The 17590-nt window shown below is 42.1% G+C and overlaps 1 protein-coding gene across 1 annotated transcript in view; it reads right to left on the reverse strand.

The window, feature by feature from the left end:
• Positions 1-17590, reverse strand: part of CEMIP (cell migration inducing hyaluronidase 1) — a 62616-nt gene that overhangs the window by 41071 nt on the left and 3955 nt on the right. The window contains exons 2-9 of the mRNA XM_063314194.1: positions 17091-17240; positions 14362-14500; positions 12873-13109; positions 11220-11399; positions 6926-6996; positions 5293-5388; positions 3737-3855; positions 597-738 (exon numbers count right to left, since the gene is read on the reverse strand). Coding sequence (XP_063170264.1) covers positions 597-738; positions 3737-3855; positions 5293-5388; positions 6926-6996; positions 11220-11399; positions 12873-13109; positions 14362-14500; positions 17091-17240 — 1134 coding nt within the window. The remainder of the gene's footprint in view (positions 1-596; positions 739-3736; positions 3856-5292; positions 5389-6925; positions 6997-11219; positions 11400-12872; positions 13110-14361; positions 14501-17090; positions 17241-17590) is intronic.

Raw genomic sequence — 17590 nt, forward strand, 5'->3', positions numbered from 1 at the left:
ATGGAAAACAGCAAGAGGTTGCCCTATCTTCCATTCAACCCTTGACAAAACCCTGAGAAGGCAGAATGGCCTGTAGGTGGGTGGTAGCACAATGAGCGCCTTTCATACAGAACAAAATCATATAGAACAAAATGCCCAGAAGATAATATTCCCTGCAAGTAGAAAACTAGCTTCACAGGGAAAAGGCTTGAACATAGACTTCACCTTGCTCTACTTGTCCTCTATTTGCATTTTTAAAGCAAAACAATCACACACATGCACAGTGTAGTCCTGTATGCCACCTCAAGACCCTCTCATATTCTGTATCATTTTAGAGTCAACTCCTATATGATTTGTACTTCAACAGCTTGGAGAGCTGCATGAGGACTAGTAACTTGATACAGAAGATGGAAAGCTGGTAAGTTGGAAATGGACAAGTGTGACGGAAGCTACTGCAGAAACCCAAAAGTTTTAGACTCATGCAAAGACTGTATTAGTGCTTAAGTCTCTGAGGTAAAATCCTGCTGCCTTTACAATATATAGATCAGTAGGAGAAAATTTCAGAATAGTTTCCTCTCAATTATACTGTGCTCAGTTTTCGAGAATGAGTCACCTACCAGGTTGGCCACATAAGAAGCGCACTCTGTAGTTATGACAGCCTCCCTCCGTCTGCTCTGGGCCGCGGCAAAAAAACCTATAATCATGGCCTTTTTTGTAAAGGACCTCAGTTGCCAGTTTCGTTCCCTCAAGTGTCACTGCCTGGGAGGAGAATCAAAACGTAAACTCAATAATTGCCAAGCATGTTATTATCAAGAATAACAGCTAGTACAACAACAACTGAAACCAGGGGCTCAGCAGCCCTTCTGAGAAGGAGAAAACAAGCATTTTCTGCCTGGTAATTTCTTATCGAAGTTACTGCAGTGCACTGTGCGAGGAATTCACCTTGAAGGCAGTCCCAAAGCACCATTATGAGCATGTGATGCATGTTTCCCACGATCGCCACTGGGTTCCCCAGGTTTGAGGTCATAGATGAGCCCATCAAGCAGTTCATGGCTTTGGACCACAGTTTTGGAAAGCGTGTTCACTTCTGCACCCTCAGATCACCTTTAGATGTTTTGTGCTCCAGAATACCCCAAGCCAAGCTCCATGCACCCAAAATGGGTCTTTTTACTGGTAGCCCTCAAATGCTATTCTAAACGTGGGTTTTTGTCTGGCACCAACATTCTCTTCTTTTCACCCCAAGGCAAAGGCCTTTTAATTGCCCCAGGCAATTTCAATATATTAAAAGATTCTTATTTTAAGTTGATGTGATGCACAGAAATGACCTGTCCACTGTTAACACTTTTATCTTTTATTTCTTGTGTTTGTACTTGTTCTTGCATGGGTCACATCGATTACGCAATGCCACTTTGCGAGATCCAGGAAGTGGGCCTTCTCAATGATGGTTCCTGCCCCCTGGAATGATATCTCCACTCCTGCTGATCTGTACCAGCCCCACCTTACTGATTTTTCACAAATTGTTAAAAACCTGGTTGTTCTCCCAGGCCTTGGTTTAGGATGTGTTATGGGGTGTTTTGGTGAGCTGTGTTCCCTTTTCTCTGATATACAGTATCTTCTTTTCTTTTTTATTCTTTTCTAATTTTAAGCCACCCAGAGTTGCTATGAAATCGGGCAGCCTCGAAATATAAATATTAAATTAAATGAATGTTCTAATTCTCAGAGATTTTGCCTTGTGTTTTTAATAGGCTGTAATGACTTTGCCTTGAGGTGAAAAGAAGAGAATGTTGGTGCCAGACAAAAACCCACATTTAGAATAGCATTTGAGGGCTACCAGTAAAAAGACCCACTTTGGGTGCATGGAGCTTGGCTTGGGATATTCTGGAGCACAAAACATCTAAAGGTGATCTGAGGGTTCAGAAGTGAACATGCTGGGACAGGGTAGAAACATCACCATCCAACTGCGTTTGAACTAGAATACGAGACAAGCAGAATCCAACCCCGCTCCCATCAAATGGGTACGCGACCAAGCATTTTGGCCTGCACTGGGCTCTATATTGATAATTCTTTTTTTCAAGGCTGTCAATTCTGCGCTTGACTCAAATGTCTTTTCGTTTCATGCTGCTACTTGAATGAAAGCCACGTGCCTGAATGTAAGTCAGCAAAGATGGCAGAGAATAACAATTCAGGCAGAGTAACAATCTATTCCAGGTTTACCCAGGAACGAGTCCAACATAACAAGCAGCAGGTTGCTGTCTATGAAAATAATCTGTGGGTCACAGCTCCTTTGATGGAATTAGGCAAATATCTTTCTTTCAAGTGCCATCCCCCATGGGTGTATTAAAGATGTTGCCTTACTTTACTGGGTGGTGGTAGAGCATGTCAAGTTGTTTGCGCAAAGCTCTGAAAACTTTGGAACGTTCTTATGGGGCAGATTACTGAATCATCATTCTTAAATGATGATAAATCATTATGAAACGGTTTATGATGGGATTATTTGTTGTGACTGGCATGTGATGTGATGGCTCCTGATCCATCCGTGACAGAAGAATGGAGTTTTCTTAATTAGTTGGCTTTTCAAAACAGAGGGATTATCAATATCAGACATGGCAGCTAAGTTCCAAAGAGTGAATTTGCCAAGTGCACATGTTGCACTCATCCACTACCCTCTTCCTTGTGCCACTAAAAATAAGCAAGATATTTAACAAAGATTTCCTCATCTCTCTTTCTCTCTCAAAATAAACATAATCTACTTTTGGGAGGGGTTTGAACTTTTAAAAGTGGCTGTTGAGCATAGGAAGAGATCGTGCAGGCTGTACTGGCACCTGAGCTATAGGATATAACAGCAAATTACAAAGTCAATCTCGGCAGAAAAAACAGGCACTTATGACTCTCATGTGTCTTCATGTTGGCTCTAAACCATGCATCTCACATCGACCTCAGCAAAACAATGCGCCATGCCAGTATTGCGCAGAACACAGTCCATCAAAAAGCCCAAAGGTCTCATAAACTTTAAAAGAAATTATTTCTATTTTCCAGTTTATTACACAATGATTGGAACAGCTGGAGTGCCAACTGGAAAGTACAGATGGGTGACTTTTAATTTCTCTCCATTTTTCATTTTTTCAGATCCACCAGGTTGAACTGTATTTTTTTTTTAAGTTTATGTATGAGTTTTGGTGTTCATTTCTCCAAATTTTTGCTTGCAATTTTATCTCATGCAGTTTTTGCAAACAATTTCCCCTAGCAGAATGCATTTGTGTACAGTCTTTTCATGACATTATGGATTTTGAATATTACCGACGTTTCTCTAAGAAGAAAACTGAGAACTAGGTTGAAAAATGTGGAAATGCGACTTTCAAATGATGCTTATGCTTTGCTTCATATATTGGTTCAAAAATGCATACCTCAATAAATTTGCATTCAAATGCAAACCAAACAAATTTCTCTCCCATTCTTACTGGAAGAGAGAACCACCATCTACCAACAACAAAGTTTCAATCAGCTGCAAAATACAATAACATCTGCCCATAGGACCTTCCCATTCAAGCACACACAAAGCTGATAAGACCAAAGATATGTAACTCCTGCCAACCATGAACCTCACTTTTCCCAGATAATTGTACTGTTGATATCAGAGCAAGGAAGTGTCTACAACCCAAAATCCAAAAAAGTTGGATTACTGCAACAATACAACAGAGAGAACCAAATTAAGGAAAGCACGTATAATGATAGAGGTTGATTACTCCATATGACATACCTGGAGATCAACAGGGTGATCACAGATTTCTGGGTGAATGGCTCTTAAATCTGAGAGCCTCTCCCCATCTTTGGATTTTGATTTTTTTGGCTTCTCAAACCACTCGGTCCACTCAACATCTGGAAGAAAAAAAGGAAACGACTCAAAGTAAGGTCATTTTGGACAGAACAGGCCTTAACGAATGCTGGAAAAAATGTGCTCCACAGGTCTTGGTGCCAAAAAATGTTAGCAAGTCTGTTTAAAAGCTACCCACTCCTGGCACTTTCTCCAGGTCAGTCAGATGTTCTTTGGGGATGTCCCAAAGCACATCAGGCTAGAGATTAAAGGAGAAACCAATCTTTCCATGGGACACATTTGGCCTTTGAAGGACAGGCAGGAGAGGAGGAAACACGGCAAAACTGAAATAAATGGGTCCGTGATGGAGCTCTTATGGTATCATGATTGACCTCAAGGTATAACATTGCAGAGATTCTAATCACAATATAAAAAAATAAATGCAAGCCAAACAAATTTCTCTCCCATTCTTATTGGAAGAGAGAACCACCATCTATCAGTCAAAAAATAATCTATCAACAACAAAGTATCAATCAGCTGCAAAATACAATAACAATATGTGTTTTAGCCAATAAGACACATTCTTTCTTCAGTTTATGTTTACTCCAAACACCTACATAGGACAAAATAAGACTTCTCATGAGAAAATGAGCAAAGGTTAGTTTTTCCAAAGTAGGCAATTTATGAGGGATTGGAGGAGCAACTCAACCTTCTGGAGGACTGCAGAAGGCCACCTGGTCATGCCACTACAAGAAAAATAGCTGAGTTTGGGGGTCTGTGTATCTGTTTTTGGCATCTGGTGGGAGAAGTGAGTTTAAACCTGAGAGCAGAGGAGGGAATCCTCTGTGGCCACTTGCTGCCATGCAACTTTTTTCCCCCCATTCAATCATGTCCAATTCCTGGAGACTGCCTGGATAAGTCCCTGCAGTTTTCTTGGCAAAGTTTTTCAGAAGTGGTTTGCCATTGCTTTCTTCCTAGGGCTGAGAGAAAGTGACTTCCCAAGTTCACCCAGCTGTCCTTGTGCCTAAGGCAGGACTAGAACTCAGCTGGCTTTGTGCCTAAGACGGGACTAGAACTCATAGTCTCCCAGTTTCTAGCCCAGTGCCTTAACCACTAGACCAAACTGGCTCTATGCATCCTTAATCCCCTCCAAATTTAGCTATTTTCTCTATGGTATGCTACAAATGGGTGATGGAGGCTGCCTGCAGTCAATGAGTCACTGGCTGCTCATCACTGGCCTGGTTGGTTCAGACAAAGCCATCAGTTCCTTTGTATAGCATCGAAGCAGCTTTTAATGCTCCTGTCCACTGTAGGAGCAAAAGGTGGAGATTCAGTGATCCTCCAAACATAGCTGAGCTTCTACATCCATCAAGGCCAATGGTGAGGGGTGCTGGGAGCTGTAGTTCAGCCCTATGTTGATTTGTGCACATTGGGGTCGGGGACTATTTCCCACTGTATGGGTAACTGCATTGCAAACTTGCTCCAAAGAAGCGAAGTCTCACCTTGAACCCACTCACTGGTCGAAGACACATTGAACTGCTCTCCGTTTTCTGCCTGGAACAATTTGAATACTTTGGCTACCGCTGAACCTTTGCGTCCTGCAAAAAAACCCAAAAAACCAAAAGGGAAGCAAGAGAACAACCTCTTAGCAATCCCCAAATCTGCAGTTAGTTATGGAGAAGCTGTCAACAATTCAACCTTTATGTTTCTTTGGGGGGGTTAGAGCACACTTACAAAAGGGACCTGCAAGGTTTTAAATGCAAGTGCTAAATACTGACATGATTGTTTATATCATCTCTTAGGCAAAGTTGGTTGTCCTCCTGAAAGGCAGTGTCTGCAAAATCAGCAGAATGAGAGGGGGGAAAATATGAATGAGTTATTTTTCCCCATCCCTCATGTTCTGGTTGCAGAATAGATAGAAATGGCCTCATGGATGACCTAAAGGGGTTTGAAACAAATCATCAGTACAGTAAAAGCACAGGGATAGGAAGGTTACCCCCAATCATCTTTCTGGATAATACCACCAAGTTGTCACTCAGATTTAGCAAGGAACAGAAAATTTCCCTCAAGAAAAGTGAGGAAAGCCACATTTTCCTAGTTTTCAATACACAGTGACATTGCAGTCTGGAGGCATTTCTAGGAGCAAGCAGCAATCCATTCCTAATTTCTGGAATTGTTTGAAACAGTCTGTGAACTTGAAGGAAGCCAGCAGGGAGGAAGAAGTTTGCAAAATAGCTTGCAAGAATAAATGAAAGTTTAACCTGCTTGCAAAGGAAATGTTAAAATAAAGCACCCAGAAAAAGGAGGAGGAGGAGGAGGAGGAAGCAGCTTTTCTGGCAAGGAAGGAAAATGGATTTGGGCCGCAGTATGACCATTTGTAGAGGTGTCAAGGCACACTATTGGAGCAAAGAATGCTTTATTCCCCAGTACAGTCTCTCACTGGCACTCTGACCTTGTGGGAAGCTACCCATGGAATTTCCTACTGCTCAAGAAGGTGAGGTGTGCAAACAAAACAGAACAGCAGAAATTGGCAAGTTTGCAACTTACACAATAACAGGGTTTCTTTACCCAAATTCAGCTTTCACTTTATGGTTGAGCCCTAGCCTGCCCACGAAGTGTCATTAATTGCAGCTAAACGAGGATCTCAAAGCAGAGTTTGAAGCTAGTTTACTATCCAGTGATTGGTGGCTAGGTTGGACTCATGGATGATCACCCAAGCATAGTTAGAACCTTGGCTCTTCCACAAGAAGCTAGGACAGCACTGAGGTGGGAGGAGGAACATAAGAGCCTGAGAGACTTCAGCAGACAGGATTCAAAACCAGAGAAGGGAACCTAAATTTTGGCTCTGGTACCTGTACAAGCTCAAGAATATGATGAAGGTAACCCTTCCTGAATTTGGGCACTGCTTAAAATGTGTAGCCTTCTGTTCCCAGAATGGTCAGCATGAAAGTTAAGAACTGAAGCCTATCCACCTAAAAGACACCAAGGCTGGAGAAGGCTGATATAGGTTCTTAATTCCAGATAACATAAACCCTGGCCTCAAATTATGCCTGAAGTAGCCCAATGCCTTATGCCAAAATGCCACTCAATATAATTTAGCTGCCATTGTTTGAATGGCCATATCTTGGGGATTACCTTGATATTCAACATGATCTTCAACAGAAGACAAAGGCTTTCCTTTGACTGTAATAAAGCTCCAGGGATGCCTGGGGAATTAAAGAAAAACAACACACACAGAAAAAAAACAGAGCATTACTCTTTTGCAAGAAAGACATGCATCTTTTCAGAATATGGCTTGTTTGGCTCTCTTTTCCCAGCTTCCCAGACAGACTGATCTATGAGATAAAAAAAGATGCTCTTGAGTGGAGCTAGACTCCTGGTGCCTGCATCCAGCTGTTTTCTTGGCAGCACGATGGAAGTGGTTTGCCACTGCCTTCTGTTGCAATGTGTTTTTGACTTCCCAGTCTAGCCAGCTCCAACCTGGATAAAGGCAATGATGCCTTTCCACCTATTCCACCCCACACATAATGGTGCCTTTCCACCTATTCCATCCCTCTCCAAGAACATTTTTTAAAAGCCAGAAAACCTTTCCTTATCTTAATTTATTTCCTTCAGCTTGAAACAAAGCAAACCATTATGACTTTTAAGGATTCCATCATGCAAAAGTGTTACAGCATAAACCTCAATAGCTTCCAAGCTGAAAAATCTTCAGCTTCGGATGAGAAAGTTTTCAGAACTTCTTTGGAGGAATCCCATCCAAAGTCAAACCATAAAGAACTAGCTTTGCAGAGACTAGAAGTCCCAAATTTGTAGAAATGCTTTGCAATAAACTGAAAATATCTGGCTTTCATCTCCGCTCTGTGGAAGAATCAAGACTGGGCAAATGATGTAACAGAATACAAAGAAGGTATTTGTAGGGAATTTATAGGTAGATTTCATTTTATTGATTGGATGACTAAATCTCTCTCTCTCTCTCTCTCTCTCTCTCTCTCTGTGTGTGTGTTAATAAATGTTTGCCTGAACTCATGGAACTCTAAAAGGTTAGGAGTTGTGTTTATAGATCCTTCTGAAATCTAGGTGAGTAATACATGCATGTGGTTTTTCTTTCTTAATATATTATTTTTTGCTGTTAACTTTTTCAAACCAGACAGTTGCAGAGACCACTAAGAACATGAGCAGAAGGACACAAATTGGGGGAAAAAAAATAGCCAGACATAAACAAGGAGAACTGAAAATTCTTTGTCCTACCAGAGTTTGCTCTGCTGTTCCAAGCAACAACTTTGTGAATTAATGGCATTTGCCACTACCAAATGAGAAGGACATGGTGGTAAATTCACTACAGCCTACAGGATTCTAACTGGGATTCAAAAGTTTAAAAAATCAGACTAAAAAAGACACATTATTGAGCATCATGTGCATAGCTGGGTGATCTAGCTGGAGTCCCCTAGGTTTCTGTTTCTATCACGCACATTCTCCTGCAGATTTTAAGAAAAATAAATATGAAAACAGGAGGGAATCATGGCTCAATAGATGTGAAAAGGACACATTCAAAGTCCATTCTCACTTGAGACTGACCAAGCAGAATCCCAGGCATCAGTCCAGTAGTATTGCCTGTGGATGGTTCAAACACAACATTCCTCCAGTAAAAGGTGTTACGTGTGAGTAGGATGCACACAGGGTGGTGATAGAGAGAGGTGACAACTGCTTAGCCAGCTGGATCAATGTCTGACATAGTGCTCTCACATCCCTTTATGTCTACAACAGTGTTCGTACTCCTTTGTCATTGATAGGTCAAGGGATGTTGGCAAAAAGGCCTTCTATTAATAGTTGCATTCTGTAATGGATCTCTGAATGCAGAATAAAGTCACTCAACTGATTGACAAGCCACCCATTTTTACTGCCTGCCTTAGACAGTGAAGACAGACAATTGTTAAGCAACTGGCAGACAACAAATATGTGGCTGGCAGTTCCCCAGCTGGCCAGAGAACTACATGTTACTTTTTTAAAAGAAAAGAAAAATGACAGAGACAGAGAACAAGGAAGGATTGAAGAGGAGAGAAAGTGGGGGAAAGTGTTTGGAATTGAGGTGGGGGGACCTGAGGAACCCCTTCAAATTAGAAAAATCACTAATTGGAACCACCAATAGCCGGAAGGGTTCACCAATGGTTAAGCTGAGCCTGTAGCCAGAGCAGAAGGAAAAGGGCAGCATCCCAGAGCTATAGCAATGACTAGAGAGGCCTGAAGGAAAAAAATATGTTTGCACTTGACAAATTGGCAGACAAGAGAATTTGTCACTCTGCCTGGAATTGCTTGATTTCTTGTCTTCAAGATACATATATTGGACAGGATTAAGAATGCAATTTTCTCAAACGGTGGTAATCGTTTTGGTTTAAATCAAAGCTGTGAAGTCTGCCCAAGATGAAAGATGTCTAATTAGAACAACGCTGAGCAACAAAATCCCTGGAGGGGGTACTAGAAGTGCTATTCCAAGCAGAGAGGGAGAGGGGAGAAAAAATGTTCTGCCGGCATGTAGCCAATGCTGCTTCTGGACTGATTTGGACATGCCATGTGGAAAAGGAATTTGGAAAGACTATGAACTGCATCCAGATGAGTGGGATGGACAAGTGGGAGAAACTGCATGTCAATCTCCTAGAAGGCTGAGAGAGAAGATTTGCTTCCATGCCTGTGAACATCAAATCCAACCACACAATTACTGGCAGAACTAGATCAGTTAAGAATACATTCTAAAAAAACATTGGAGAGGCAGTGTTGTGTCATGGCTAACGTGTTGGCGGGCAGGGTTCTCGGTTCGAGTCCACCCTTGGCCACAGAAGCTCCCTGAGTGACTTCAGGCCAGCCAGTTGCTCTCAGCCAAATCTACCTGACAGGGTGGTGGTTACTGGGGAAAAAATGGAGGAGGGAGTGTTATTTATGCCACCTCCAGAAAAGGCAGAATATCTTTCTTAACGTAAATACATACACCCCCACAACTAAAACTCCAAAACCAGAGAGGAAGCACAGCCAGTACAATCCCTTGCAATGCAATTCTCTCCATGCTTACTCATAAGTAAGGCGGCCTACTCCCAGGTAAATGCTTCCCTAAGAATGCAGCTAAGTTTTCTCAAAACAAAAGACCAATCTGGGAGGTTCTGGGTGGTTAGCTTAGTAAAGATTACTCAGCCTCTTCTGACTTCATAGTGTAAATTGGCTGATGGGTCAGGATTCCTGCCATTCATTTTTGGGGAGGGGGAGGGTGAAGAACAGGGAACTAATGGAATCCCATAAGAAATGGCTTCATACTGAGTGAGACCAGGGTTTCACCACCGTCTGCATAAGGAAAAGGCAAGCTTTCTATGGTTTGAAATTTTGAGAACCTACTGTAGAATTGAGAACATTCTATACAACTCTCATCAAATGGTGAGAGGGAAACTGTCAGACTTGCGAGGTTGTCCAGACAGGAAGCACGCACAGGTGAACCAATTCTATTTTATTTTAAGGTTACATTAACAGAATCTTGCAAGTCTGAACGTATATCTCCCCCGCTGCTCACTTTCACAGTCCAAGAAACTAGGGAGGGTCCCTTCTGAGAAGTTTGCCCCACCCACATTCCTTCTGCAGGCTCAGCTGCCCCTTATCTGACTGTTCCCCTGGCTGTGGCTCTTCCCTCTGTCTCCCAAAGTCATTCCCATGTACCATTACAGAAACTGGTGGAGTGACTCCCTTTAAGCGTTGCCAGTTGGGCCTTCTACTCCAGCTTAACTACTGCATCTTTTTTTGGACAATTGGGCAGGTTCCCAAAGGAAATGATGAGATGCAACCACCCCATTTCTATTTTCCAAGCATGCCACTGAGGGCCACGTGGATCTTAGAGCCACCATTATGTGCAACAAGATGATGCCAGATGTTAGTGATTTGCTTTGCAATGTGCCAGCTCCCCATTTCATATCTTTGAATTAAAAGAATCTGGGGAAAAAATTAGGTAGGGCAGGATGCCTCGTGGGGCAAAGGATGCAATGATTGGATGCACTATGGCCATTATGCTGTCTATCCTTTCGCTGACCCACAACTGCTCTCCAAGATTTCAGAGGACTTTTAGAGCCCTCTATGGAAATATGCCAGCGATTGAACATGGGACCTTTTGCATGCAATATTTCTACCCCATCTCTGAATGGTGGTCATTGGCCCAGTTTGCACTGATTTATCCAACTTTGAAGCATTCCTAAAATGGAGCCTAACTGAATGGCTGAACCCAATTCAAGCAGTGTCTTTGGCCTCTGAAATACTCTCAGATGAAAAGGAAGAGGAGGGAAAATCACTGTGAGAGATGTTTGTGCTCTTGGGTAGAAGGAGAAAATAGTGGAATTATTTTAGGTCTAGGAAAAGCATAATAAGGACTTTGTGTTGTAACCCTGGCAGGACAGGCTCCTACCTAAAGCCAAGGTGGAGGAAATGCTTGCTGCCCAGTTTGGTCATAGCTTTCCTGGCCAAGTCATCCAAATTTTTGGAGCCTTCATCATTGACCGCAACCGACAGGATCATGCCCTCCTCCACAGCATTCAAATATTGCACAAGGCGAAGGCTTTCGCTTTTGAGTTTGTAGGTGTCAAATCTGAAGAAACACAGAAGAACATGTGAGAGATGGAAGGGTCTGCATTTGCCATATTAGTTTATGCACAGGCATTCTTGAAGATAAAGATAGCACCAATGCCCTTTTTCACACTCAAGATAAGCCAAGTTTGCAGAATAGAGTGACCTGTAAGAATCAGATAACCCATGCTCATCCCAGGGGCCAAATATATTCCTCCATTGTTTTCTGTTCTATTTTTTTAGTCTTTATTTGCAGGGTTTTATATCTTTTACTCCTTTTACAATCATACTGTTGATGTATATACTTCAACTGGATATGCTTATTCATTTTACGATGCTGGTCTAGTCCATAATGAACTTTAACTAACTCAAACTGCTTTCTGTGCATCCTACAGCCCCCTTTCCTGCTCCTGCCAATTTTCAGGAAGTTAAACACTGTAATTTTAAGTCTGATAAAGTAGAAGGGGCAATCAACTTCAGAATGAAGTTTAAGAAAAATGTGGTTTTGACCTCCAGACATACTCCCTGTTTAAACCACACCTATTTCCCCACCCCACCCCCTTTGCTCACCTGCAGCCTCTGACCCATTCCAAGGTCCAAATATATTGCTTGGCCCCCCAAAGGGCCCTAAATTCACGAACTGTGTTTGCAGATAAAGTCAGATAAACATATGATCAGTGAATTTGCCCAACATTCTAAGCCTGATTAGCATTAAACTTGCTTGGTTTCTATTCTGGTTTTGCATATTGTGTGAACCTAGCCTATTTGGTTCAATGCACCTTGCAAACCTAGATTAAGGGTTAATTTAGTAATTAGGAAGCATATTAGTCATGAAGTATGGGAGACAGTGTAGCATAGTGGCTAGAGTGTTGCAGTGGGATTGGCGATCCAGATTCAGGTTCACTCTCAATGCAACCTAACTCACAAGGTTGTTGTGAGAATAATAAAGGAGGAGAAAATATGATGTATGTTGCCTTGAAGTCCTGAAGGAAAGGTAGGATTTAAACTTAACGGCTGCATAAACTGTGTAAAACATACACACATGCTCTTTATACTGGGATTGTCACAATCCTACGCATGATTTGTGTTATATTCTATTTCAACTAAATCTCCTTGGGCTTTTCAAACTAGCTCATAAGAAGAATCATTAATACTCTCTTAAAAATGACTGAACACACACAAAACCTAAAACCAACACCAAATCAGCAAGTAGTAAAATGATTGTCCCTCTGGGAGCACCTTCAGGCTGTCAACTCAGAAAAGCTCTCAGGGGACCGAATCCCATCGATACCATATTATTAGTGCCTGTAGCAGCTACTGTATCATTTTAAAAGCACAGCACAACATATTAAGGGTGTTTGTGCAACTCAGTTTTGACCATGAGATCACAGTGGCTAGCCATTTGTTTTCGACCTCTGGAAAAATACAGAGAAGAAAACAGGAAAACTGTCTTGCATTGGCTGAAATATGAACAGAGTTTGAACTCTAGACTCACCGATCAGAATGGGTAACGGCTCCAGTCTTTGGGTCAATGATGTGGACGATGATACCCCGATGGCCCCAGCTTCGCTCAAAGTAATAGCCCCCTTCTTCCAATCCCCCTGGATTCAGAGTCTTGTTTAAGAAAGTCCAGGACAGCTTTCGCTCACCATGGACCTCGAGAGTTCCACCGTTGATGACACCGATAAACTTCTGCCCAAAATAACTGTCAGGTGGGCTGCCGTCATCAGCACTGTGGGGTTAATTTGAATGGCATTTTATTTCTCACCTTTGGGAGTCGCTCAGCAGCAGTGGTCGGGGTGCCATAAAAATAAATGGAGGACATTATGAAACCACCAGTTGCAATCATCAAGCAAACGCAGCTGCTGAAAGCAGCAGAAAATAAAACAGGGAAAATAAAGGAAGCCCATTTATCGTGTTGCAGGAAAAACAGGAAAGGGCCCGGGAAAAATAAAATGGACTTTCACTTGGCCTCAAAAGGAGCAGGTGTTATGAAGAGAGAATTCCAAAAATGGGAAGCCACTATTAGACAACCACTAAGCAGCAAAAATTTCAAACTGGTACAAGTCAGATAATCCAGATCTGAAGAAATCTTCTTCCAAAAGTTCCTGCCTGACCCTGAAGAGATACCTTTGGAAGTACTATTCCCATTCTGATTCTCAGTCAGTCACCTATCCTATCTCAGAATTACAAGAACTTGCAAGGGAGTCTCCAAATACAATCTTAGCATTGGGTTGAATGGGAGCATGCAGCGAAAGAGGCCTGTCTGGGCAATGATGTGTAGGGTCACACCTAACCCTTGCCCTACCAGTGGGGCCTGAAACCCAGACCCGGCACCAGAAAACGTGGGCAATTTCAATTTCATCCTATCATAATAACCTTTAATTCAGTGTATTTCTATTCTTGGGGGTTTCATTTTTTATTTATCTCACACACACACACACACGCGCACACACACACACACACACACACACACACACACAGCCTCGGGTGGCATATTGTGGTTGGGGGCAGTATTGCAGCTGAAACTCTCCCCACGACCCAAGTTCTATCCCAGAAGAAGCTGGATTCTCTCTCGGGTAGCCGGCCCAGGTCGACTCAGCCCTCCATCCTTCCGAGGTCGGTCAAATGAGCACCCAGCTTGCTGGGGAAGGTGAGGACTGGGGAAGGCAATGGCAAACCACCCCGCTCTATAGTCTGCCAAGAAAGCGTCGCAAAAGCAGCATCCCCCCCAAAGGGTCAGACATGACTCAGTGCTTGCACAGGGGACCTTTCACCTTTTTTCATATATTTTTGCAGGGTCCAACCATTGAACTTGGAGATACTTTTGCAAAATTAAGCATCCTCTCATTAGTATTCTTCCTCTCAAGGCATTGTAGCAACTTCCTTGCCCAGTGCACTGTATCTCTGTTCCCCCATCCAAAGAAAATAGCCTTGTGGAGCTAATCTTCAAAATTACGGATGAGGGCTGTTTAATTACATACCGTCCATACAAGATGATTGTCAGGCTGCTCCGGAAAGGGCAGTCCTCACTCCCAATATGTAGTTCTCCATCATTTTCTATCTGTATATGACGAGTGCGCAGAACAATGGGGGCTGTGTTATCTTTAATCACTAGTTTTCCTAACAGAGGAGAAACAAAGGCAGTATTTAGTTGGTTGATTTAAAATCATACCACAATGTTAAGATTTTCCTTATATGTTACCCGTGCTTGGATTTCTCAGTTGTGCCCCTTTTTAAAGAAGGCAAATGATAAACATTGTCCATCATGCACAATTTTAAGCCTTCTGGTTCTTTTCCTTGTTGGATTCTAAAAAATTCTCTAAAATGAAAGATTCTCTCTTTCTTTTTCAGAAGGAAAAACCAGATTTGGTTATCTGTGTCTGTATAATCCACAGGTATTTGGACCCAGCAGTTTTGGTTTCTGAGCTACGTGGTTGACTCTTTCTTTGGAGAGAGGCTTCATCCAAACTGGATAAAGTGAAAGCTAAATGGATTGCTAAAACTACATTATAGAACAGAATGGTGAGCTATAAATTGAAAACAGCAAATATATACTGTATATATTTACCTTGCTTCTCTGAAAGCACATTTACCTATACAGGTCCTCCTAGGCCTGACTATTGGAAACCTTAGCCTTATTACCTGACATTTTAGCACTCCACCATAAGAGCTAGAAATGTCTTAAATACAGCAGCAACAAATGAAAGCTGATTTTATTTTGCCAATTTGCTCAGTTCTGCAGATCATTTTGCATTAGGGCACTATCTATCTTCACCTCAGACTACAATTCTTAATGCATAAACCCTAATTCAGTCACAACTGGGGCAAAATAACTAAGAAGAACAGCCAATTTCAACAACCCAAGAAAGATCTTTGAAAGGGTACAGCCAAGAAAACAAACCAATGGAACAAATCAACCCAGAGTTCTCACTCGAGGCCCAAATGACCAGGCTCAAATTATCCTACTTCAGACACATTATGCAAAGACCCAGATCTCTGGAGAAGGCTCTGATGCTGGGAAAAGTGGAAGGAAAGAGAAGAAGAAGAAGACGACCAGCAGCAAGGTGGAGGGACTCAGTTACAGTGGAAATGGGCACACCATTGGCAGTTTTGAAAGAACAGGTCAGGGATATATCATCATGGAGAAAATCTATGTGGTTGCTAGGAGTCGAAAATGACTTGATGTCCCATAATCAATACATAAGGCCAGAAAATGCCAAAACTCTTTGCAGCTACCCAAGGCAGTTTTAGCCTTGTCTACTGATTCTCCATAGCATTCTCCAGATCACACTACGCAATTTAGACCACCCTCTTCTACATCTTTTGAGAGGAGCATCCTGAAGTCCTCTGCACATTGCCAGAAGAAAATAATAAATGTGAGGAGGAGAGGTTGTTCATTAAACTAAAATTAAATCAAGTTGAATGTGGGTCTTAGTCCTACTCACTTTTTGAGGTATGCCCCAAGGTGCCACTGAATGGCTAAATATGGCCTGTAGTCTAGAAGGTTTTGCACCCTCCTCTTCTACAAGTCAAGAAGAGAGTAGGAATTTACATGGGCCAGGTCTGTTGGCACCACTAGCCTGAAGTACAGTGCCTTTTTATAGCAGACTCTGCCTTTACCCATCATGTAATTATGGACTCTCAGTGAATAATTAGGCAGGCATTGAAAAAGGAAGTGGAAAAGCAACACAGTCATCAAACTTGCAGTTTCTCCAGCCGAGACAACAAAACAAACTTAGCTGCACACAAGGTAGCTGATGAAATTTCATTCCCCAGAACTTCTACCCTGATATTAACTTTAGCTGGTTTTATCCATATTGAATTTAACATTGTTTATCTTGACAATGCTATATTTACATCTGCAATACATGACTTCTCTCTGTCTTTTAATTTAGTGGGGAGCAGCGTTCCAAGATAAAGTCTCCCCATAAATAGAGGGCAACCCTTATGTGAAGAAATCCAGCAAAATGCTTACTATGTGATTCTGTTTATACAAACTGGTCCTTGGTATAAATAACTGAAGCTGTCTATACCAAATCCAATCATTAGCCAAGCAAGCACTGTACTATTTACACCTGGCACAAGCAAACTATAATCCCAGAGAGAGCCATGCATCCTTGCTTGCTGAGATCCTGGGCGTAAGGACTGTGCTTTTGTTTTAGAACAAATTAAAAATGGAACTCAATGGAACATGTTTGATTCACGTTGCATTCATTCCAAACCAAATGCAACAAATAATGAAGTGAGCATGTTTCTCATTACTTGCATTAATACCTGTCTTGTTGGAATGGGAGTTAAAACTTCCCTCCAGTAGCAGTGGAATTTAAATATTCCTCCAGCAGCAGGAGTTCCCAAAGGCTGTAATGTTATTGCCCCCAAATGGTGCATCCTTCCAAGTTATTGCCCCAGAATGCCCAGTACATTCCATCATTCTAGGTCAATCTGGAAGAGGAGGATTCAGCTAGTGCCCCAAATAACAATAAATTAAACGCTTAGTAGAATAAAAAAGGAGATCCAGCACCAGATCAATTGGGGTTTCATGAAAAAATCAAGAAATGAATGCAATTTTTTAAAAACCTCTTCAAGAATATTAAGCAGATTTTCATTAAGGGAAGGTCTTCAATAAAGCAAATGAGTAAGCTCTTGTGTACCACCAGTAAGGGGCTGAATATAGCATAGATGTTATAGCTTTCCATCAAGCTAGACTTACCTCCATTTGTGATGACAATGGAATGGACGGTGGCAGAAGAAGATAAAAGAAGATTTTGGCCTTGGCTGATGTTCACTCGATTCTGTTCATCATGTCCTGGCTGCCAGTGTTCCAGTTCAGGATCCAAATGGGGGCAAGGTGGGACCATCCCTGCTGGCATACACAAAGGAAACTATAAAGAACATGGACCTTTTTATCTGGTATATAGAACACCTTGGGAGAAGAGCAATGACAAATCTCGATAAAATAGTTAAGAGCAGAGACATCAGACTGACAACAAAGGTCCGCATAGTTAAAGCAATGGTGTTCCCTGTAGTAACATATGGCTGCGAGAGCTGGACCATAAGGAAGGCTGAGCGAAGGAAGATCGATGCTTTTGAACTGTGGTGTTGGAGGAAAATTCTGAGAGTGCCTTGGACTGCAAGAAGATCCAACCAGTCCATCCTCCAGGAAATAAAGCCAGACTGCTCACTTGAGGGAATGATATTAAAGGCAAAACT

Source organism: Candoia aspera, chromosome 13, assembly GCF_035149785.1.
Source record: "Candoia aspera isolate rCanAsp1 chromosome 13, rCanAsp1.hap2, whole genome shotgun sequence".
In the NCBI taxonomy this organism is placed as follows: Eukaryota; Metazoa; Chordata; class Lepidosauria; order Squamata; family Boidae; genus Candoia; species Candoia aspera.